This window comes from Bombus terrestris, chromosome 3 (genome assembly GCF_910591885.1).
Source record: "Bombus terrestris chromosome 3, iyBomTerr1.2, whole genome shotgun sequence".
Lineage (NCBI taxonomy): Eukaryota > Metazoa > Arthropoda > Insecta > Hymenoptera > Apidae > Bombus > Bombus terrestris.
The window spans coordinates 3,828,359-3,852,590 of record NC_063271.1 but is presented as its reverse complement, the minus strand read 5'-3'; the positions used below and the strand labels follow the sequence as shown (position 1 = coordinate 3,852,590).

At 37.8% G+C, this 24,232-nt stretch overlaps 6 protein-coding genes across 10 annotated transcripts; 4 read left to right on the top strand and 2 right to left on the bottom strand.

Moving 5' to 3' along the window:
- The first annotated feature begins 185 nt into the window (after positions 1–185).
- LOC100644877 (cGMP-dependent protein kinase 1-like) lies at positions 186–3,556 on the top strand. 2 transcript variants are annotated; one of them, XM_048404364.1, is made up of 11 exons: positions 186–593; positions 672–814; positions 892–1,029; positions 1,136–1,305; positions 1,373–1,617; positions 1,726–1,986; positions 2,266–2,497; positions 2,568–2,674; positions 2,758–2,997; positions 3,079–3,145; positions 3,214–3,556. In XM_048404364.1, exons 1-11 carry the CDS (start codon positions 421–423, stop codon positions 3,307–3,309), a joined length of 1,872 nt encoding a protein of 623 aa, XP_048260321.1. In that variant the 5' UTR covers positions 186–420; the 3' UTR covers positions 3,310–3,556. The 2 variants fall into 2 exon arrangements, with proteins under 2 accessions (XP_048260321.1, XP_003394227.1); XM_003394179.3 differs by having other exon boundaries at positions 1,726–2,037.
- Positions 3,557–4,245: 689 nt separating this feature from the next.
- LOC100645116 (zinc finger protein 420) lies at positions 4,246–7,595 on the top strand. Its single transcript, XM_012320660.3, has one exon. It carries the CDS (start codon positions 4,246–4,248, stop codon positions 7,024–7,026), a length of 2,781 nt encoding a protein of 926 aa, XP_012176050.2. The 3' UTR covers positions 7,027–7,595.
- A 90-nt stretch (positions 7,596–7,685) lies between these two features.
- On the top strand, positions 7,686–24,171 carry LOC100645482 (ribonuclease P protein subunit p25-like protein). Of its 2 annotated transcripts, none has more exons than XM_003394183.4 (5): positions 7,686–7,871; positions 23,202–23,312; positions 23,394–23,572; positions 23,645–23,761; positions 23,829–24,171. In XM_003394183.4, the coding sequence occupies exons 2-5, from the start codon at positions 23,202–23,204 to the stop codon at positions 24,055–24,057; spliced, it is 636 nt and encodes a 211-aa protein (XP_003394231.2). In that variant the 5' UTR covers positions 7,686–7,871; the 3' UTR covers positions 24,058–24,171. The 2 variants fall into 2 exon arrangements, with proteins under 2 accessions (XP_003394231.2, XP_048260324.1); XM_048404367.1 differs by lacking the exon at positions 7,686–7,871 and adding an exon at positions 8,014–8,149.
- Positions 8,103–9,023, top strand: LOC100645587 (peptidyl-prolyl cis-trans isomerase H). Its single transcript, XM_003394184.4, has one exon. The coding sequence runs from the start codon at positions 8,396–8,398 to the stop codon at positions 8,948–8,950; it is 555 nt and encodes a 184-aa protein (XP_003394232.1). The 5' UTR covers positions 8,103–8,395; the 3' UTR covers positions 8,951–9,023.
- Positions 9,334–14,211, bottom strand: LOC100645237 (tyrosine decarboxylase). 2 transcript variants are annotated; one of them, XM_012320662.3, is made up of 4 exons: positions 12,577–14,211; positions 12,200–12,412; positions 10,444–11,900; positions 9,334–10,345 (listed from the first exon to the last, which is right to left on the bottom strand). In XM_012320662.3, the coding sequence occupies exons 2-4, from the start codon at positions 12,398–12,400 to the stop codon at positions 10,339–10,341; spliced, it is 1,665 nt and encodes a 554-aa protein (XP_012176052.1). In that variant the 5' UTR covers positions 12,401–12,412; positions 12,577–14,211; the 3' UTR covers positions 9,334–10,338. The 2 variants fall into 2 exon arrangements, with proteins under 2 accessions (XP_012176052.1, XP_012176053.1); XM_012320663.3 differs by having other exon boundaries at positions 12,743–14,211.
- LOC100644997 (aromatic-L-amino-acid decarboxylase) lies at positions 15,315–20,125 on the bottom strand. Of its 2 annotated transcripts, none has more exons than XM_048404365.1 (14): positions 19,925–20,125; positions 19,003–19,232; positions 18,748–18,861; positions 18,456–18,507; positions 18,300–18,370; positions 17,949–18,191; positions 17,617–17,742; positions 17,302–17,540; positions 17,031–17,205; positions 16,764–16,929; positions 16,620–16,672; positions 16,325–16,530; positions 16,178–16,264; positions 15,315–16,003 (listed from the first exon to the last, which is right to left on the bottom strand). In XM_048404365.1, the coding sequence occupies exons 2-14, from the start codon at positions 19,201–19,203 to the stop codon at positions 15,865–15,867; spliced, it is 1,872 nt and encodes a 623-aa protein (XP_048260322.1). In that variant the 5' UTR covers positions 19,204–19,232; positions 19,925–20,125; the 3' UTR covers positions 15,315–15,864. The 2 variants fall into 2 exon arrangements, with proteins under 2 accessions (XP_048260322.1, XP_048260323.1); XM_048404366.1 differs by having other exon boundaries at positions 16,178–16,249.
- Positions 24,172–24,232: the final 61 nt, after the last annotated feature.

Sequence of the window (24,232 nt, the reverse complement as noted above, 5' to 3'; positions counted from 1 at the left end):
AACACACACTTCATTGAATTAACATAGATGCCATTCGGTAATACAGTTAATTGAACGAAGGGAATTCTGATAACTTTCGAAAAAAATGTATTTTTTAATTGTCTTATCAAACAAAATTACTAAGACCGTAAGTACTGGCGGATCATCGCTGCGTTCATACAAGATAAGATCAATCAACTTTATCGTTGTTGCAAAGCATCAGTCAAGTATCAATATCCTGTGCACTAATTCTTCGAACCATTTCATTTGTGATCATTAAAACACTAATTGGTGAACTTCCCAAGAATTATCATCTATTTCAAAAAGTCTGAAATTACATTAAGTTTATATATATTTGATCGAGTGAGCTAGGATCGAACGTAAACACCCGCGGACAAAGATTTTACTTTCTAGGCGAAAGAAAGAAACGGAAAATTAAGAATGCGTCTATGCTTCGGGAAACGTACTGGTGTACGTATGGGCGCGTCAGGATCCAATCGACGCAATTCCGACGCTTACTTTCGACAACTGTCCCTTCAAAGAAAGCATGGCGTGATCGGTGAAATAAACGTATCCTCCAATCTGCCAGTCACCGTTTTCAAGAAAAATGAAAAGTGAACAAACAACTTTAAACTATTCTTTCGACAATGATTCGAAATTACGATAAATTCAAGTTTCATGTCAAATTGTAGAACGAAACAGTTGATCAAAAACGCCATTTTGAACAACCAGTTCCTCGGAGATCTCGATGAGTCGCGTATAGAGAAACTTATATCGGTGATGTATCCGGAACAGGTGAGGGCCAATACGCGAATCATTCACGAAGGTGAAGTCGGTGAGTAATTACCTTTCGAAATGACAAGATATTAATCAATGAAATATTACAAAAACGATCGTGATCGATTGTATCAGGATCGCATATGTACGTCTCGGAAGAGGGAACCTTCGAAGTTTACGTAGGCAATACGTGCCACGAGAGCTTTGGTCCTGGCGTCGCTTTCGGAGAACTGGCCTTGTTGTACAATACCAAAAGACTGTGTTCTATCCATGGTATTATACTAGCTATACTATAAATCTTAAAATCTTTTAGGAACCATTTAACAAACTTAATAAAATATTTTATTGTAACTGTCGAGACGCTCGTTTGTTCCTTTAGCGAGTACAAATGCGAAAGTATGGGTGTTGGAAAGACAGGTGTTTCAGACGGTAATGCTAAAAGATAACGAAGAATCGTTGGAGCATAATTTGAAGATTCTTCGTCAAATTGAAATATTCAAGGATCTGTCGGAGGAGGTCCTGCAAAAAATATGCGACCTTATAACAGTGGTGCGTGTGAAATGGTTCCAATAATGCTAACTCGAAATTAAAAGACGCTATTTTTGTATCGCTTTAGGAATTTTATCCGGCGAATTCGTACGTGATTCGAGAAGGTGACAAAGGAGATAAATTCTACATTATAAACGGTGGTAGCGTGAAGATCACGAAGAATAAACCAGGTGGCACGGAAGAGGAAATGACAATTCTTGAGAAGGGTGACTATTTCGGTGAAAAAGCGCTATATGACTCTGAAGAATCTCGTCGACAGGCGAACGCTATCGCGATGGCTCCTGGATTAGAATGTTACACGATTGAAAAAAAGTAAACGTTTAAAATTATTTCAAATAATTTCACGATAAAGAATTAACAAAAGCTTATCATGAAATTTACAAATTTATTAACAAAGTGTGTCTTTGTGTGATGCTATAGAGCTTTCCTAGATTATCTTGGTGGACTAGACTTGATCAGAAATAGAAATTGGTCAGGATATTACAGTGTAAATGAATCGGATGACTGGAGTGACGAATTCAAGAATTTAACTCTGTCTGATACTGTATTTGAAGGAACGATCGGAGCTGGAGGTTACGGCCGAGTGGAACTGGTCGTCGTCAACTCGATGCCTAATCTTAGTTTCGCCAGGAAAAAGATTGTCAAGGATATGATCACAAAGGGTGGCTTCCAAAAAATGATGTATAACGAGAAGAATAGTTTGAAATTGTGTAATTCGCCGTTTATCTGCAAGTAAATTAACAACTCTGCTCTAACGTGAAAACGAATTTCTTTTCTTTTTTTTCAACGAATATAGAATACGTAATTAAAGAAAGCTAGGAAAGAAAAAGATTCGATCTAGTGATTCTTTAATTTATTAATGCTTGTATTGGAATTTATAATGTAAAGATTGAAGAATATTTGCCATCGAATAACGATTTAATAAATATTAAGCGAAGCATAATTCTACATTCCTTGTAGATTATACAGAACCTTTAAGGACAATAGATATTTATACCTGCTACTGGAAGTATGTTTAGGCGGAGATTTAAGAACAGCCTTATACAGAAACGGCCGATTCGATAATTCAACAACTAGATTTATAACCGGCTGTGTCGTAGAAGGACTTCAACACCTTCATTCACTGGGCATCATCTACAGAGACTTAAAACCTGAGAACATCGTAATCGATAATCGAGGCTATACTAAGCTTGCAAGTTCTTTTATTTCAAATAAATAACAATCGATAATAAATTCATTCATTAACTCGGCTATCTTTACAGACTGATTTTGGATCCAGTAAAAAAATTGGCCCATACAAGACAAAGACTTTTATGGGTACACCAGAATATTTGGCTCCGGAAATCATTCAAAGTAAACTTTATAATCAGTACGCATTCTCATGTTTAGTTACATATTTATCAAGTTTTAAATTTAATTCTTAAAACGATTGATTATTTTTTATTAACAAAGGGCCGTTGATTATTGGGCACTTGGAATTCTTACGTACGAGATGTTAATAAATCGAACACCTTTCCAAGATGTAAGTGATATAGAAGTGTATAAGAACATTCTTCGTGGCTTTAAGGATACGCTTGTACCGCCCATTATTAAAAACTCGGCAAAGAATTTTATCAAATCACTACTGGAAGATGATCCATATAAAAGACTTGGTTATTTACGAAATGGTGTTGCTGATATTCATAACCATAGGTACTAATTAACGAATTTATAGAATATATTTGTATTCATTAATTTAAATATTAATATTTACATAATATAAATTAATTTCAGATGGTTCCATAACTTTAAGTGGCAAGAGTTACGGAACCAAACAATGCCTTCCCCTATTGTACCAAAGGTAAATATGAAATTGTCATTGTTATATATCTTTGAAACGGCTAATCTCATTATCTAATTCACCCACAGGTGAGGGATCATCTCGACTTAAGAAATTTCGATAAATATGCTCCAGATTACAGATCGGCACCAATGGACTATTCCGATTGGGATACGAATTTCTAACAATCTTTATTATACGATTCACCTTGTATATATTATGTTAAAGTACCTATTTATTATTTAAGCTAACTATTAAATAATATATTAGCCCTTACTTTTCATTTTGTGACAGTATTAAAAATATATTTTTAAATAACGAAAAGTCAATTATAACGCATAACATATAGTTAAATCTTTTGTAAGTTGCAAAAAAGCATCAATTTATAAAAAATTATAATTAAAGTATACATACATACTTTGTATATATGAAGCACGATTAACCAAAGATTCCAGATTAACCAAATACGAATGCCACATTAATAACACTAATTCATTGCCATGTACGAGATTATTTGTCAAGAAAGATTATGCTTACTTATGAAGAAAGCGACAAACAATTGTATCGCAAACAAGTACAATATTCTATTACAGAAGAAATACTTGAATACTTATAAACACGTTTCACCAGCCTTTTTGAAATATAAAAAGTTTAACTTAGCACTGCGCAAAGAACGCCGTCAACTTCAGGTGGCGCACGATTTGCTGTACTCCTCCAAATAACCTTGTTACACTATTGTTCCAATGGTGAATTTACAAATTTATATAACAAATAAATTACGGGTGATAAAATATATTATTACTCATACTGTTACATGAGTAACATTTACACCATAAAATTGCAATAAACATAATTTTATTTGTAATCAATAAAGATAAGATTTGGCAATAGGTCGTATCGAATTAAAGTGTGAAAAAGAAAAATACGTATTATGTATTTATAATAACATCTACGACTAAACGTAAGAGTGAAATGTGAATAACACGATTGTTTGTAATATTTATATGTATATATTGATATATACCGCTTGGTTATTAGTGGTGACAGGACCTAACTTAACATGAGGTGAAACTAGGTCCATAAAAATTTCAGTTGATAGCATTTTGCAAAAATATTGCACTATGGAAACTCATGAGAATGAGCAGTATGTTACATTTCCCCTTTCAGAGGTACACGATAGTATACAGGATAATATTATATCTCATGAAGAAATATGTGAACCAGTTGACGAATGTGTTCTACAAGAAGGACTCACTGAAGTATCTGTTACAGACGTTAATTCTAGTATCACAGAAGCACAGGTTGCAGTTGAGATTTTAGCAAAACATTCCGACGAGGAAGATAAAAATCGCGTAGTATATCCTATATATATTAAAGAAGAAGAACAACATCAATATACATCTGGGGACGATGAATCAATGGCTGTGGAAGCTCTACGACAACTTGGAGGCATGTATCCTTGTTTCGAAGACAAAAAAGTATGTTCCCGTTGTGCAAACATGTTCACACAAGCTGAGTTAACAAAGCATCGTACTACCTGTTTTGCTAGTAAATTATCATGTATTACCTGTGGAGAAAGATTCGAAAGAAAAATAGATTTAAACAATCATATAGTTTGTCATCAAGTAGATCGCCCACATGCTTGTAGAACTTGTGGCAACTTGTTTCGTTCAAAGAACAATTTAAGATGTCATATGTTGCAAGTGCACCAAGTGCAAAAACCTCATAAATGCACCATATGTGGAGCAGATTTTCAAAGGCCTTCTAGTTTATCCAATCATATGAAAATTCATACATATGTTGCTGGGCGCGCCATTATGCAGTCACAGAGTGATAATGTATCACAGTCAGAGGAAACATTCAGAAAATGGCCTGAAAATATGACAGAATCCCAAAATAATCAAGTGCCATCTTCGTCTGTACAAACGGTTCAAAGCTATGATACAGTTCAATGGACAGTTCCATCTTATAACTTTCAAAGTGAGCAGGCAGCAGTTAATTCAATATCTAATCCTGAGGAAAAAATAGACACTTTACATGAATTTACTGTAATGCCAAATGGAGAAGTAACACAGTTTGAATATACTCAACAAAATAATATAAATAATCAAGTCAATCAGCAATACAATCTTTCATTAAACTCATTTAATAATGCTGATACAATGGTAAAAGTTGAAACTTTATCGTATAATAGTGAAGATAGAAAGAATTATATAGAAGTTGAAACAAATGGTACAAAACAGCATACTTGTAGACATTGTGGAATTAGTTTTTCTCGCGCAACAGCATTGGTATCCCATGAAAAAACTCATACATCTAAAAATTGGAACATGCCAATTGAATGTGAGTATTGTGATAAACAGTTTCAAGATGGTAATCACTTAGCAACGCATCAAACAACTTGTGCGAAGAAACTAATGCAAAATAATGTTGAACAAGGTACGCCTAATAATAAATGGGGTAAACACGCATGTTCTGAATGTGGCAAAAAATTTACAACCAAACAAAAAATGTTCAGACATCAGTGGATTCATAGAAAGAAAACACATTCTTGTGAAGTATGTGGATCCCAATTTGAAAAGCAAAATCAGTTGGATGAACATAGATTATCGGCTCATCCTGGTGACTCTCCATTTACTTGTACAGAATGTGGTAAAAGTTTTGTATCACGTCAAGGACTTTGGGAACATGGTAGAACACATGCTGGGAGTCCCGCACATTTTCATTGTGATACATGTTCCAAAACATTTTCATCGAGACAGGGATATTTAATACACCATAGAACTCATACTGGAGAAAGGCCATATGGTTGTAAATTTTGCTGGAAAGCGTTTAGAGATGGTGGAACTCTAAGGAAACATGAACGTATTCACACAGGAGAGAGACCTCATGTTTGTCCTCTATGTTCAAGAGCATTTAATCAAAAAGTTGTTTTAAGAGAACATGTTCGATGGGTTCATGCAGCAGGAAAAAATGAAACTGAAGTAACTGGGCCCCCTTTTTCCTGTCCTATATGTGGTGCTTTAAATCAAGATCGGGATGAATTATGTGCACATATTGTTAAACATTCAGATCAAATGATTGCAGAAGCAAAAGCTAAAACAAACAATAATGCACCAAAAACCAAACCAGTTAAGAAAAAATCAAAATTGTCTGCAAATACATATTTACAAGGAAAACAAGGAGCTGGAAATCTTATAATTCCTAAATCAGAGGAAACTGAAGCACTTTTGTCTATTACAGAATCAGATAAATCAGATGACCAACAAATTTTAAGTGATAAACAAAATAATACTTTCCTTGTAGTTACTACAGAAAAACGTGATGAAAATTATATTGCAATATCTGAAATTAAATCTGAAGACGTACAATTATTAGTTGATGAAAAACAAGATGAAAATATTCATATTTCACAAGCTAATCATAGTCACAGAGAATCTTTAAATACAACTCGCATAGTTTCTACAGAACGAGAAAGAAGTGCACTTCATACCACAAGCAGTCATAATGAAATAACTACAATGCATTTAATACAGACTTCAAAGCAAACAAATACTTTACATTTAATATCAAAGCAAAATGAATCGTTGCCTGTTCTGACACTACCAAATCCTCAGAGTCATGAAAATTTTTCCAGTCAAATTGCACAAATAAGTAATGATGATTTACCAATGGATATGGTAACTCACCATTCAACTAGGCAAAATCAAGAAATCAAGAATCACAGTGAAGTTGGACAGGAATCATTAATACAGGAGGGAGGATCCCAAACGGCTGTAATACAAGTTGTACAATATCATCAGCAAGACAGTGATGATGGAGAAGAATTAGTCTGTGGTATTTGTGGAGAAGATTTTAATGATAAAAATGTGTTGATGGAACACGTTAAAATTCACATATAATTATTGTTACTTTATTACTATTCAAGTTTGTGATATTCTCATGCTATTAATGTGGCTATCTAGAAAATAACAAATTTGAGGATTTCTTATGTTATTGAAAGGAAAAAAAAAACTAAATATAACTTTAAGTATCGTTTCCAATAGTAGTAGTAAAGCACCAATCTTCTATGTGTCTTACAAATGCACTGATATTAAAAAGAAACAGGGAATTTCAATGATATTTATACATTTTCAATTAATTTGTTTTTGTTTCTTCAAAATGCTTTTGCACATTTAGATCATACATTATACATGTGGTAAAATAATGTATATCTTTTAAAATAAAATACAGATAAAGATTATATATTATGTAAAGCACATTACTGATTGTCTTAAAGATTAAAAAAAAAAACATATCGTAAGAAAACTATCTCAAGATTATATATCTCTGCTTTGACGCAATTTACGAATTGTTTGGTCTTGAATTTAGATATCATTTTTCAATATCTAAATTATAATTAAGTCAAATGACACTTAAGATGTAGAATGTGTGGTGCGATAAAAAAAAATAAAATGCATTTTATTTTCTACATTTACTTTATATTAAAACATTTTTCTTTTTAATACCGCATCGTGTAAATTTATCCTTCACCCATCGCATTTGTATTACCGCGCGTTTTGCCAATATGAAGTTAGGAATGAAACTCACCACGTGTTATTGTTGGGCCAAAATACAAGTGCGTATTATACAGTTACAGTGTACAGAAACAGTTATAATTCATAATTACATTTTGTATCATTTTGTAACGTGTTAAGTGATTTCGATAAGTCTTTACTAAATCCGCAGAAAAGCAGCCGACAAAAGAGTAAGTATTAATATTTTTTAAAAATAAGAAAATACACACATACACCTATTTTTATTTGTTACAAAGTATGATAGTATTCTTTATAAAAGGATTTTTTTATTATATATCTATAAATATAATTAATTTCGACATATATCGTTATACTCTCTAATGTTCGTTTAAATTTTGTTTAACATTAAATTCTAACCTATATTTGGCATTAATATATTTCTCCCGCGTTTGTAATCAGTTCGACGAAGCATTTCTAATGTGTTTGTGTCTTGTGCTTCAAACGTAAGGTAAAAGAGTTCATAAAAAAGAAGCGTACTCTAATTGCATAAAAACAAATTTAGTTAAGCCCTATTAGATTGAAGTAGAAAAAAAAAACACTGATATCAAATTTTTCAATCTCAAACATTAAAACAAGAAGTGTGTTCATAAGGTGAAGAGGTTATGTTGCCGCAACATTATTTTAATTGAAACATAATAGTATAGTAGAATATAGCAAGAAAACTTTTTGAAGTTTTTAATCAAAATATACAAATATGCCAACTTGGAATCAAATTCAAGCTCAGCTACGAAATCCGAATAATCCAGTGGTATTTTTCGACGTATCTGTAGGCACTACAGAAATCGGACGAATGATTTTTGAGCTTTTCGAAGATGTTTGTCCAAAAACGTCGGAAAATTTTCGACAATTTTGCACCGGAGAGTACAGAAAAGACGGTGTATCTTTAGGTTTTAAAGGTGCCATATTTCATAGAGTCATTAAAGACTTCATGATCCAAGGCGGTGATTTTGTAAATGGCGATGGTACTGGAGTCATAAGCATCTACGGTGGTGGAACATTTCCTGATGAAAATTTTACATTAAAACATGACTCACCTGGATTGTTATCCATGGCCAACAGTGGCAAAGACACTAATGGTTGTCAATTTTTTATCACTTGCGCCAAATGTAATTTCTTGGATGGTAAACACGTTGTTTTTGGAAGAGTTATCGATGGACTTCTAGTTATGAGGAAAGTAGAGAATGTTCCTACAGGGCCAAACAACAAACCAAAAATTCCTGTGACGATATCTCAATGTGGACAAATGTAATAGCTAACTAATTATATTTTATACTTTTAAATGTAAGATATGCTATAAAAAAGTTTGACATATTTCTTCAGAATAAGGGTACTATTTTATAATCATATACCTTTTCCCATTTTAATATTTAAATAATTTTTAGTAAATATATTTCAATAACTTATAAATATAGCCTAAATTGGTAATTATGATTGTAATAATTTACTTCGGAGCTGCCTGCATCTTACATTGCCTTCAGGTATCTTATGATTTCCTACTAATAGAGATTGCCTATCAAGACCTGCTTAATTGTACTTAAAAGTTAATAAGTTGCATCTTGATCGACGGATTGATAACTTCGAGGAACTAAAGCCGTGATTAAAAATTCTTGATACAATAAGAATAAAAAATAGTTATCGTTTTACGAATTTCAATTTTATTCCGTTAAACTTACATACGAAATAAATAGTCATTAATATAATCTACATTGTATTGGATTGGATTTTTATTCAAACACGTTTGAAATATCAATGCGACTTACAACTCGAATCGATCTTCTCAGAAGTAAAACACCCAAAGTAAACACGTGTAATGTGTGTATGATCTAACACTATGATCAGCGTCGACTGACAAAATTCCAACCGTAAATGTTTAGGTCTTCATTTCGTATCTAATTTACAGTAATCTAATCGAAAACTATCCTTTATTCGTACATAATTCGTTCATGGAATAATTTAATATTATATCTATTAATAGCCTAAGAGACAATCGATGTACTTAACAGTGAGTCTTACTTCTGCCTAGCTACGTATTCATTTTTTTCCTTTTTAATATGCTCTGAATTGTTACACGAATCGATAAATTGCTTATACTACGAACAATTATTTCTCTTCTATTTTATCGGGCACGTTTATTATATCGTTCCTCAATTGCAAAACTAGTACAGTTTATTCGAACAATTATTCTTGTCAGCACGTAATCTCTTGCTTTGGTTGGTTGCGGAATAAATATGAAAATAAATTCCAGTTGCACTTACGTTGCATAAAATCGTGCGTAGAAAGGCAAATTCCCAAACGATTTACCAACATATCGAAAAATGATTTCCAGTAAACTTCAGTAAATAAAATATATCAATGTCCCAAACGATGACCAGTGTGAAATGCACTAAATCGAGAACACCCTGCAGACTTTCTTCATCGATCACTCTCGATAAATACCTTCAGAATCGTTTCTATCGGACGAAATTTCCAGTTTATCGTAATTCGAAGGAAACTTATCTCGATCGCAAGATTTGCTCGTTCCCTAAAAAACAACGATATGATGAACGGAGTTGTGATATTCCAAACAAGACCGGCCGGTTTCGAGAGGCATTCCTATCACATAATTCAAGAATCATCTGGATATCATCATCGGGATCGTCACGACCTGAAAAAACATTACACCGATCATCATCGTCAGCAGCTCACGGCAACGATAGCAGTTGGTCCCTCCTCTTAGGCACCGTGAGCTGAGGTGTGGTCTACCTGCTGTTGCAGAACACGTCTTCCTCAATGGTATCGACCTGCGAGTTATCATCGACGACCATGATGGGCGTAGCACCGTCGTGGAGACTCGATTTCGAAATGGATCTTTTGTAAACGTCCCTCGTCACGCTCCTGGTGAAGCTGAACTTTCGTACCAGCTTTTTGTCCAATGCAGCGGGACTCTTTGGTCCCTTCGCCCTAAATTCGTCTTCTGTTCCTTCGTAATGAGCGAGCATCACCTCCGTCGCGTGTTCTTCGATCACGTCCACGGCATAATCGATATCATCGTCGGTAGCATTTTCCTTGATCACGCAGAATCTCAAGATATACTTTCCCATGACTCTAGCTGGGATCATATGAAGTCTGCCGGATGCGTTAATATTCGCCAACAATTCCTGATTGATCTCATCGCTCTCCTTCAGTCTGAAGCAGACCAGACCAACTCTCACATCGTTAGTGATCTCGAATCTTTTGTCCCTTCTCATCAGAGTCTCGAACCGTCTCGCCAGCCTGATATGGTTCCTTATGTACTTCTGCAATCCTGTAATTCCGTACGATCTCATTACGAACCACAATTTCAACGCTCTGAATCGTCTGCTCAAAGGAATTCCCCAGTGACGATAATCGATAGATTCTCCGGATCTAGCGTGCTGAAGGTACAATGGATCGACGACGAGCGCCGACGTCAGCTTCACTCGATCCCGTACCCAAAGGCAGGAACAGTCGAAATTAACGAGCAACCACTTGTTGGGATTCGTGTTGAACGAGTCTGCGTGCTCGATACCCGTCATCAACGGCCTCATTTCCGGGCAAATGAACGCGTTTCCAGCGTAAGCACCGTCCACGTGGAGCCACATGTTAGGATACAGTTTGCACACTGGTCCGATTTCGACTAAATTATCGAACGCACAGGATCCGGTAGTGCCAAGAGTGGTGGAGACATAAAACGGAACCAAACCGTTTGCCACGTCTTCGCGGATCGCAGATTCCAATCGCTTACCTCGCAAGGAACCTTTTTCGTCTGGTTCTAGAACTCGAAGCTTCACCAAACTGATCATCGCTGCCTTTTCGACGCAGGAATGAGCTTCTGTGGAACAATAGGCGACCAACCGTGGCAGAAAGGCCGAGTCCTCGGTGTTCGGGTCTTGCTCCTTCAAGGTTCGAATCGCTTGGGTACGTGCTGCAAGCATGGTGACCAGAATACACTCGGAGGCTGACCCTTGTATCACTCCACCACCTTTCGAGCTTTTGTGTTCAGCTAGGAACTCCGGTGGTAGGTCTATCGCTTTTGCGTACCAGTCGAGTACGATCGTTTCCAGTTCCGTGCAGGCCGGGCTCGCCGCCCAAGAGAAACCTATGCACCCGATTGCGTCCGACAGCATGTCCCCGAGGATCGAAGGGAACGAATTACCCGCTGGAAAGTACGCGTGAAAACGTGGATGCTGCCAGTGTGTGATCTGTAAACCATCCGTGTTTTCTCAGTAATCAACGTTTGTATTGGACGTAAAGATTTGTAGAAAAAAATTTTATACGAATTTTTCAATGTCGAGGTATGAATTTAAAAACTGCGCAACACAGAAACATTAAATTGGCAAAGAAATATTGGAAATAGGATGATCTAACGATAATGAAAAGTGTTATTTTATGATCGACCAGGTTTCTCCTATTTTTTTAGTATTCGTGAATATTATTAACATCGAAAGAGGTCGGAATCAACGAAGGGGGATCGATAATCGAGCCCATAGTTGACACTCACCCCGGGCATTATTTTGCTGTCGACGTCCCTCATTATGGCATCCCATGATTCCCCTTTCGCTGGAGCTTCTTTTGGAAGTAGGGGTCTTAGATACCCTGGATCCACGTTCGCCGTCACCCTCTTTCCCTCCAAGGTGCGGAGATACTCGCAAATATACTCGATCATCTCCTTGCCACGTACTTGAAACTCATCGATGTTCATGATAATTGCCGGCTGGAATGTAATTCGAAGGAGAGACGGGCTAGTGCGTGCCAATGAAACTCATGTTTGATTAAGCACGTTCTCGGCTAAAGCGTGTGTACGTGATCGTGACATTTTTCACCGCCATTTATCGGGATTACAGACGAAATAAACGTCATTCGCAAGCAAAGAAATACCTGGGATTAAATATCTTCTTTACGTGTTCTCTTTTCTTTACGTTACTTCTCTTTGTTGCTTTTACTTTCCTTTTTTCAAAAGATTCCAAAACAGTCCGTTGCGTTTTATTTCTCGAACTACTTTACGATTTCGATTTTTCGAAATATCGAAGCATTTTTCACTCACTTTTTCTTTTTGATTAGCAGATAGAAAATCCGATCCACTTTAAAGATATATCACTCGAACGTTTCAATGCGTCTCTCTTGGAGAAGGAATTTGAAAATGGTCGTTTCAGTTGTTTCAGAACATGATCCCACTTGGAAAGAAACGCGTAACAGGTTTGTCCCGCGTTGCAACCGAGACTGGTGGCACCTGGCATAGCGCCGGTCAGTTTTATGCGCGCCTCCTCTTCGTACATCCCTGTCTCACGCAGATAAAATTAAGGCGGAGCTTCATCTATCGTGAAAAATATTAACTTACCTGCTTCATTCTGGATTACGACACTGGCGCCTACTGTAACGCTTCTTACGTAAATGCCTGTTCGAAAAAAGGGATCACACCCCTTCGAAATTTCTCTTCAACCCATAAAATTCGTCATACTTCCACTCAACCAATTTAGCAGCGCTTTTTCCCTCCCACGTGTAACGTGATAATTCATTCTTTCCCTCAAATGCCTACACCGGTACACTTACATCTTCTTTATAAAAAAAAAAAAAGTGATACGATTTTGAAAGAATTGTCAATTTTCTCGCTCGAACATTTTTTCTTTTTTTTTGTACTAAATTTGTAGCGGTACTTGTCGACAAAAGTCATTATGGTTTTTGTCCAGCAAATCCACTACACAAGAAACCGTGTTTACTCAAACACGAGCTAATTATAGATCTATCGACCTTAGGCGGTTCCGATCATTAGGCCAAATCCGTCGTTTTTGCCGTGACCATAGGCTCGTGAGTCAGTTACCCAAAAAGCCAACAATTGTAAACAAGGTCGCGAACTCGGCGCCCATTGGGACGTTTCGAGAACATCCTCGAAATTCAAATCCCAACGCCTATCGTCAACTCCGGCGGATATAAATATAGCGGACAGGGTAGCGACGGATTTTTAGTTACCGAGAGACACGAGCAGCGACAATTAACCGATACTTCTTTGCGCCGATCTATTAGCGACCGCGAAACGAGTCAGCAAGTATATTGTACGACTAGTGTACGCATCGGGTATATTCTAATAAACTACGTAGTTAGGTATATTCCGGTGTGAATTAATCGACACCTTATCACCTCAAATTTTAATGCTTTTTTGCAATTTATAGCTAAAAGATTTCACTAAAAATTATTTCATCTGAAAATATCTCCATTACTGTTTTAATTATTTTCTCGGAAAAGGGAACAACGATAATTGAAATTTCTGGCATGTTTCGTACCGATCGTTCGAAGAGAGTTAATTCGACGATTAGAAAATCGATTGCCACCCGCGCAGATAGTGGTCGCGGATCGATGCCAAAAATCTGAACGAAAATTCGTAAGAAGGGTGGTCGACATCAATGGTGATGTATCGAGGGGGTCGCTGCTTGAATAAGCCAGCGTGTTGTCGATGATGCACGGGGAGTAAACTCGCCCCCTCCTCCCCCGTTTATAAATAGACGTTTACTCTTCACCTACATTTACAACACCCCGTAGAAGCGGTGACAGGTCACCGCTCAATCTTTGTAACACATACAAGCAGACACATGGCGAACACCATTTTCTCTCTCGCCACTACCTTCACGCATGGTCTGCTCGCGACCGACGTTTTCGAATTGGATTCTCGATCGAGGGTGTCGATACGATTGCCATCCAGTTCGAATTAATTAATTCCACCACTGATCCCTTTTTTTCCGCCGGCCATTGTCCATTTGACTCGCGTTAGCTTCGGGCAAGTTGCCGATCAAAAAACCGCTATACCCCAAACAATTAGAAAGTTAGCTTTCCGAGGAGATCGAAGTAAATTGAATTCATAGTTTAAAACAATTAAATGTAATTTCCATAAGGAGGGAAAGAAGTATATTCGATCTATCGTTGAATCGTCGTTTTCATATTTTCTTCTATTTATTATCGAATTATTTAGTTAGTTAGAATTTGTAGGTGTTGAATCTTTTACTAAAGAAAAAAAAAAAAAAGGTAGAAGTATTCTCGTGATAGGTTTTTCTTACAATAAGTTACGCTCGTTTATTTTTCGACATTGGAGACTATCCTTTGATCTCTGTTAATATGCAACAGCCTACGTAAGGGATATTACCAATATAATTACCAATATTTTGCCAATGATCGACATTATCGACAGTTTCCCCTTCTCCAGTGAACCAATTTACGTTTTCGCTTGACGTAGCATCTTTCGGCGGGTGACGCCTGAGCCACGTGCGACGTTTTCGTTTTTATAACGAGATCCCGTTTTCGCAAATGAGTTCTACGAAAATGGAATCGAAACGAAATCGAATATAAATGTCACTGAATACTTAGAAGAGAGAGAACGATAACCAAGCAAACGGTCCAGGTACATCGTTCACTCTCGTGACCCCAACCTTTTCGATCGTGTAACGAATAGCTTTTTATGACCTTTTTTCGATATTCCCGCGACACGAGTTTCCGTTTCATGTTTTTTATTCCACCCTCCCCCCTGCCCCTTCCTAACTCCATGTCCGGGCCAATTCACAGACATCTCTATAACGACAGAAAACAATTACGATCGCAGATGATGTGGTGAATAATTGGAAATACCATGGTTTCTGTACTTGAGGAAATCCATTTTACTATATAGAGCACGCTTTATATATCATATATGTAATGTATATTGGATAGAATAATATGTTACATACGTAGCGTGTTTCACGTGGTACACGATTCTGTCGCGATCCAAAGAGAGCACACTTATATAAACAGATCGATAAGCAAGTAAAGATGATGTACTTATATCTATCGAGCCGCTTCCTTCGGTCGAGCCGTGAACGCGAAACTTTGCAACTACTGCACACAGTCCCGAGGGGTTGACTAAACAGGCGACGAAAAACGATGCCACGATCAAACAGGGTGGTCGATCAATTTCGACCATATTTTCATTCGTCGACTGTTGCTGAGCAATTTTAAGGGAATTTTCTTGTTTGAGAATCTTGCACCGTTTCTTTTTAATCGACGATTCCGTCGGCAGTATCCGTACGTGATTCGATTGCGAGAATCGTTGTTGCTTCTTTATTTAAGTTTCATTCCTGTCAATGTATCTGGAGAAACTTCCGAAACTTTAGAGAAAAAGAAAACGATGAAGGATCGGGCAAGGTTTTACGCTCTGCCATTTGGCGATCTTCCACGGGACGGCGAAGCGGATGGCGATGGATCCGGACTGCATCCGTTGCTACTTCCGCGACGGCTTCCGGTACCGCTTGCTTTCAGCCGTACCATGGTATCCAGATGACGAAATCTAAAATTATTTCTTTCGATTAATAAGAAAACACGATGTAAGGATAATTTCGAATATTCGATGTGAATGCAAAGTTTCAATCTCGTTATAAGAAAGAAGAAAGATGTGAAATATTATTTTTAAAGAGAAGAAGAGAAGATAAAATAGAAATTTGCAGAATATTTTCCAACGTGCCTAAGAGATAGTTCGCTAGTATCGGCGGCGTCCTTCATCAAATACGCCAGTGGCCACGATATCCACGAACGTCTACCGTCAGACATACTAAATCAGTGATTTTGTTAAATCTCTGTAATCTATTTTAAGGATACAGCAAAATCTTACGTTGCGCTGTTCGTAGGATTCGAACCGATACCACCGATAGTCGCTTGAGTATCGAGTTTTCCCCCTGTCCTGTTTGGCGTCTTCGTAAAACCAGGCTGAATCGCAGGATCAGACACCATGCGGACGAAGAAGGACCTTCTTTGCTCCAAAGTGGCTCTCTTCTTTTCCTCGAGCATTTTCCTCTGTGTCAACTCGTCCATGACATCCTGCAATTGAAGATAAAATAAAGATACACGTAATACGCAAGAACATTCGAAGAGCGAAACGAAATTCCAATTGGAGAGATTTCGCTCACCTTGGACTCTAACAACTCAGCTAGATAATCCGTGATTATGCTCCACGCTATGTCTACGATATAAAAATAAGAATTGAGTAATAGAGTAAAAATTGAGTAAAAGAAACGTATAAGAATGGTATTATCAAGCAAGATATTGCTAACCAACGTCAGAAGCGGTGGCATTCGGCGCAGCAAGTGCGAAACGAATCGTGAAGCGTTGATTCACTCTGGCTGGCACCATATGCAGCTTTCCAGAATCATTGATAGCACTGAGAAGCTTCTGATTTAGTTTGTCGGTGCCTTTTGCTCGGAAACAAACCAGGCCCAACTGAAAACCATTTAATACAATAAAACTTGGTAACGCGATAAACCTTGACTCCAAGCCTTTAAGCCACTGCTGTCTTCGTATTGTCTTCGCGAGTCGCTCACCACAACTTCGTTACAGAGCTCGAATCTCGAATCCTTCCTCACCAACGCCTCGAATCTTTTCGCCAATTGAACGTGATTTCGAATGTAGGCCTGCAAACCGGATATCCCGTAGCTTCTCATCACGAACCACAGCTTCAAGGAGCGAAATCGTCGGCTCAGTGGTATGCTCCAGTGTCTGGGGAAACAAGAAATTAAAAATAACGGATGTTGAATGAACAAACGATGCTTGTTTTTTTAATGAAATAAACAACGTCGATGAAATCGATAGTACCTATAATCGATGGCTGTATCCGCGTGAGTATGCTGCAGGTAAAGAGGATCGACGACGAGCGCGCCAGTCAGCTTGAATCTATCACGAACCCAGAGACAGGAACAATCGAAGTTCGTTAATAGGAATTTGTTCGTGTTGGTGTTGAAAGAATCTGCGTATTCAATACCAGCCATCAGGTACTTTAGTTCCGGACAAATGAACGAGTTGCCTGCGTAAGCCGCATCCACGTGTAACCATACCTATCGACAGCCGTAATACAAATTTTGGGGCTGAATATACGCGATAATGTAGCTTGAAAATCGTAAATATTCTTACGCCTGGATATTTTTTACAAACTGGACCGATTTCTCTGAGATTATCGAAGGAACAACAAGCAGTCGTGCCTAAAGTAGTAGAAACGAAGAAGGGGATGTATCCTTCGGCTGTATCAGCTTCGATTGCCTGAAGAAAATCGCACGATGACGAAGAAGAAACTTTCAGTCAAAATCAACACGTTTGCTATATCACTTTCGCGTCTATAACTTGCTAAAACTCACAACGATACGTGCGAGTGAATATTACGAGAATTTTCTAATGCAATTCAATCGCTAATTCTCTGTGGTAGCGAACGTATTAAATATAAATATAATCCGAAAGAAAAATTCTACCTGACGCAAAGTTTCACCACGAAGAACGCTCTTGTCGTCGGGCTCCAAAATCCTTAATTTTACGAAGCAGATCATCGCGTCCTTTTCGACACAGCTGTGACTTTCGCGACTACAATAAGCCATTAATTTTCCTAAAAGAGCAGTTTCGTCCAAATGTGCGTGAGCAGGTAACTCTTTTAATCTACCAATAGCTTGAGCTCTTGCTGCCAGCATACACACCAAAACACACTCCGAAGCTGAGCCCTAAAATTCGTTTAACTGTTATCTCATTGCCTACGATTTATATATAACGATTACGTTATTTAATTAATCCAACAGAAAGTGTTTGATTCTCGCAAAATATCAATTTACTTGTATCACACCACCTCCTTTGCTACCAGGGCTAAAATAAAGAAAGTCCGTCGGTAGACCAATAGCTTTGCCTGCAATTTAGTATACCCGATGATATTCGTTCTATAATACTTCATATAAATTCGATTGATATTTAATGGAATAATATTGAATTACCGAACCAGTCACAGACTATCGTCTCGAGCTCCGTGCAGGCTGGACTGGCCGCCTAGAACAAATAAAACGTCGAAATACAGAGATGAACGAACAAACAGACTCGAGCGATCCGTCAAGTCTTTCTAATCCATGTTCGTACCCTGATCTTCGCGAGAAAATTGAATTTCGTGTATGGATGCGACTTCGGCATCCTCGGAAATTTTATATTCGTAACATATAACAGAGATGTTACATACGTAACGCGGATGTAAAGTATTTTCTCTAAAGGAAGAAAAGAAAATATTGAACTCACCCATGAAAACCCAATGCAACCTATTGCATCCGCCAACATATCGCCAAGAATCGATGGAAAGGAATTTCCAGCTGGAAAGTACGCGTGAAACCGTGGATGTTGCCAGTGAGTTATCTATAAATATTTTCCTCTTTTTATCGAAAATTTACACGTTGTTCCTTTCTCTTTTCATTCTCAAAATCTTAAAATTCTTTCGTCACTCGTAGACATTATCAAAGTCACGGAGAATGAAAAGTGATTCCCCTTTTCACTTACTCCGGGCATGATCTTCGATTCGACGTCCCTCATGATGTCCTCCCAAGGTTCGGGTTCCCGCGGTGCTTCCGATGGTAGAAGGGGTCTCAAATATCCGGGGCCAACGTCCGGTGTTACTCTCCGGTTGTGAATATTACTCATGAATTCGCAAATGTACTCCACCATCTCCTTGCCACGCATGCGAAACTCCTGAATGTCCATGATGATCTGTTTGGTTGGCCCTTGAAAACCTTCGGATAGAACGTGATTTCGTTTACCATCACAGTTATCACGAATTTGCTTTTACTACTTTCTAGTTAATACGGTAATAGTATCTGTCACAAGCTCGATAAGGACGAAGCCTTTTCCACTCTGTATCTGTCACTAAATGCGACACGATGAATTCGTCAATGAAATTAAAGAAATTGGTAAACGTAAAATTACATAGACACTCTTATTTCCAGCGACTTCAAAATTACAATCTTTCTATCCATTTGCGAAAGGAAAATTTTAATATTTTGCTCATCAAAAGCGCAAACTTTTGTGTTTCGTCTTTGACATTCGTTCTCGTCGAACGTATAATATATGGATTTGCCGGCTACGTTGATGGTTCGCACTGAACGCATATATGCGTCGGTCGTCGACAAAAGGATAAACGATACGATAAAGATATTACAGAAACTTTCTTAGTTTCACTGGAACAACACGTCGGATAAAGACAACTAATTCGTGAGAACATTGATGAATCCAGAATTGTATTCGCTCGAAGGATCAACCCTCGACACAGACACTCTCGGTTTCTTAAAAACGTAAGAAAAATTACCGCAGTATCTCGTTATACGATGCGAAAAGATGCTTGGATATATTTTGTAATTTCACTTTTTGTCACGATCGGAAGAACTCGAACGAAAATTCGTAGTCTCCACGCGGAAGACCGTCCTACCTGTTGCTAGCGACGACGACGAAGATCGTAAGGTCCAACCGGTGTACGTTGAATGAGCCACGACCGAACAATCCGCACTTTCGCCTACCACCGCGGATATATCGAGGATCCAGGGAGCGAGGATTCTTCAATTCCTGCGCAAACGCGTCCTTCCGTGCGATCTTCTTAGCGGATCCTCGAAAGGACGAGCGGGAGAAATGGGTGGATCTATGTATGGCTAGGAACGCAATTTCCGTTAAAGGGAAGATTGAAATAGACACGTAAGGGTACCGACACCCCTTCGTTCAATCAGTAACCTCATGCTTGCTCTTTGTCACGAAACTTTAACGGCTGCGTCTAATCAAAATCGCGGATTCTTTGAAAATTCGTTTTTACTTCTCTAACGGGGAATATAATTTTGATCATATAGATCGTTAAATTGGGCGGAATTTTACGAAGGGTGACACGTGCTTCTGATAGGCTGCGATAAAAGGAGTAAGCGTCTAAGAGGTGTCCTTGAACGATAATGAACTTGACGATGTTCCATAGACGATTGCAGAAAGTGATACAATGGTAGACTTTACAATTTACCGTCGCATCTGTGACACTCACTGATTACGTAGTTTATCGTTACGTGTATTATCAATGAGAGGAGCACGGTTTCTTAATAAAACAACGAGTTCTAACGAACGAAGTTTAAGAACGTTGTTTAAGAAGGCATCGTTGGATGGTTGTTTGATTTCGTAATAGGTCATACGATGAAATAGGGAATAGGAAGGTCTTCGCGCGGGGAAACTTCATTCTGCAGGTCGATTGACTCGGAAATGTTCATACAATCGTTCGAGGGAGCGTAGTTCTCCTCCGGAGTATTGGAGGAAAACTTCTGAAAACGGCTTGCGCCGTTCATTGGCGATGAAATCGTTGAGCGTCTTCTCCATAGAAGAGTTGGCCACTCGAATAAATTGGAAGCAAGGCTTCTGAGCGCGCGATGGTTTATTACGGTGGGAAAAGAGCGCGTAGGTATGGTTAAAAAGGTGTCAGACGCAGAATATCTCGTCCCCTCTCCCTTTAAAAGTCGTAGCGATGCAGCTGCACCAAAAGTGGTGGGAACTCCTTGACCTTTCGTTCTCTCGTTTAGAGAATCCCCTGATACATCAAGAATCTCGTCAGATCTGCCGTCGCGTCGAAATTAGTTTCCTTCGTTGCTCGAACAAAACATATCGGATCGAATAGCGAGAAACACTCGATGGCTAAGAAACAATGCTTCTAACTAGTTCACCGACATCGATGAAACACATTTCCTCGTTATACATTGAACGATCAAACGCTGGAAATTCTGTTTACCATTAGTTCCTTTTAACAAGTTACTTTCCTTCTTTACAAAGTCTCACACTAACATAGAAATCGTAATTCAACGACGCAAACGCGATGTTCTCGACTATCTATCTGCCGCCATCGACGTGCACGAGCCTAACGTAACAGTTTCTGTATCCGATATAGGACAAATAATGATTTGTGACGTAACGAACACTGAACTAGACGTACATCGAAAGCGCTGCGCGCCTAAATCTTTTATCGAAATCGATCGGAAGAAGTGTCAGTATCTGTCCAACAAATTCTTCCGGATACGTGTACCGGTATAATTTCCATAGATGAAGAAGTCGACGCGCGAAGGAACGATCACAGAGGTTTTTCGAGGATCAAGGATCTTGATGAAATAACGTAGGAAGCGAATTAGTATCCACGAGTGGAAGCACCCGTTTCGTTTCACATAGGCAAAACGACGCCCTTTAGGGATAAAAACGTTCATAATGCTGGAATGCAGGGGTGAGAAACTGATAGGGGTGCTTAATAATGCAATATGGCGTCGGGGAGTCGCGGCGCTATGCCGACTATGCCGCATACCACCACCATATACGCCTACACTGCGACCCCCTTATACCCTCCGTATTTGCCCCCGACTACGAACAAGCCAGAGGGGTAGGGATGTACCGTGCAATCGAATGCTGATTGGAAAATATTGATGGAGTTTCCATAGGGGATCCCTCAGACCGCCGATGCTTTTTCCAAGTTCGCCTCGGAATTCCAGAAATTACACTGAACGCCAACTTTCAAGAAACGTCCCAGTTTCATTCTGAGGAAGATTGATATTAATTGATGATCGTCGAATCGTATATTGGTTGTCGAATATATAAAGTCTCGATTTTTGAATGGTTAAGAGTTGTTATAGTTAAGTATTGATGTTATTTATTTTGTAAATAGATTCTTTGTTCGTCTTTCGAAGGATGTCTCAGTTTCGTGCTAAGGAGGATCGATATTAAACGACGATCGTCAAATTGTCTCGATCGTTGGATCTATGAAATTTCATTTTCGAATGACAGAGGATTGAATACGAACGAATATGATATTCGTTAATGCAAGATTTCTTCTATGGGTCTTTGTTTATTTTCTATATCGTAGAAATGGAATTTATCTTTTAAGACAACTGAGCTGTTATAAGTTTTCTGATAAAACTGAGATCTGTAGGAATATAAATTATTATATCACTAAGCAACAAAACGTTGTAATTCAATACGTCACTTAAGAAATTATAATTAGCTTGTACTTTTTCAAACTTGAGTGTATTATAATCTACGCTATTGTGGTGTCGCGTTCATTCGTTAAAAAAGTGTATCTTGAAAGGATTAAATTGTTTTTAACAGAGTCAAGGTATCGGTATGGCTTTGGAGCGGCGTGTCTGACCAATGATGGTTATTTTCCACTTGAAACGCGACATATCGTTTAGACTGGCGTTGAATTACAAGTAACTGAAGAAAGCGAAATTTACTGTTCACCGATTGATTTTGTCTTAATAAGAATAAGAATAAATGTACATTGAACTGATTACACCTTTAATGGAAATAAGTTAGTTTTTATTTATTATATAAAATATAATCGAATCTGATGTAAGTCAAGTTCAAGATTAGCAACTCGAAGGAATTGTAGATATTTAAACATTCCTGTATGAGAGAAGAGAAGATAAGATAGGATGAAACCGAGAAAGATTTATGTGCAAGACTGTACTCGGTCATTCCAAGTTCCATGAATGGTTCCAAGAATGGCACGCCGAAGAACCGATGCCTGCGGACTCATGACCTACTGGCAGAGAGACGTGGTCTCCTCCGCTCTTTCATGATTCTACCCTCGTAATGATTCTCTTTAAGATTACGAAAATCAGCAGAAATATTTTTTCGAAATCTTAATAGATCGTAAAAATCTCAATAAATCTTCATTCAGTAACTGATTGATTTTCTTGCAGATGGTCCGACCAAAATTGAATAAAAAAAAAGGGATGAAAAATGTGGAACCTGAGCCAACAGATTCGGGAATTCCTATACCAGATTTACCAGAAAAATTTCTTCTAATGCAAGTAAATGTCGAAATGAAAGTTCATAAAAGATTAACAGTGCCAGTATTTTCACAGCATGTTGTTTAATGGGAATTTTTTCAGGTAAGAAGTGGCTCGAAAATTAGAAATGTTCTCGATTACGCGTTGAAGGAATTCTCAAATTATAACAACGTTGTTTGGAATGCGGTAGGGAAAGCTGTTGGCAAAGCTATTTCCTGTGCGGAAATTTTCAAAACGAAAGAAAAAAACCTTCATCAGATCACTAAAATACGTTTTATACAGTAAGTTGTATAACACGGAAAGAAATAATACTCTCTGTTTGTTTCTTAATTGAGGTATATGTATTATTAAAGGTCGAAGGAGTCGAAAAAAAGAAAGGAGAATGAAACCGCCGAAAATGTACAAATTTATCACGTCCCGGAAATATTTATTTTGCTTGCAAAAGAAGTAAAAGATACATCAGTGCCTGGGTAAATATTTATTTTGTATAATTTTATAACTATATTGTTATATCATGTTCCTGACGTTAATTTATAGCTACCAGGCGCCTGATGATAATGGAGAATTCTTAAATGACCAAGAAATGAAAAACGAGTGCAAAGGTAAGAAACAGGAAGCAGGTAGTAATGTGACCCGCGTGGATGCTGGGGAATTCGCAGCTATGGGATTGAGGACTGGTCAAAAAAGGCCAAAGAAAGAGCAAACGAAAGGGCAAACAGGAACACCACCAAAAAAAAGTAGGAAAAGAGCAAACGATGGTCGATAATACAAGCGAGAGAAATTAAATTGTATTGTATATAAAATTCAATTTGAAATACCTTGTATAGAATCAGAGACAAAAATTGTAAATTTTAAATAAAAAATCACATTTTCTTCGAAACTTTGTATATTTGTAAGAATTTTAATTCTATCATATTTGTTATGCACATGAAAGAGCGATA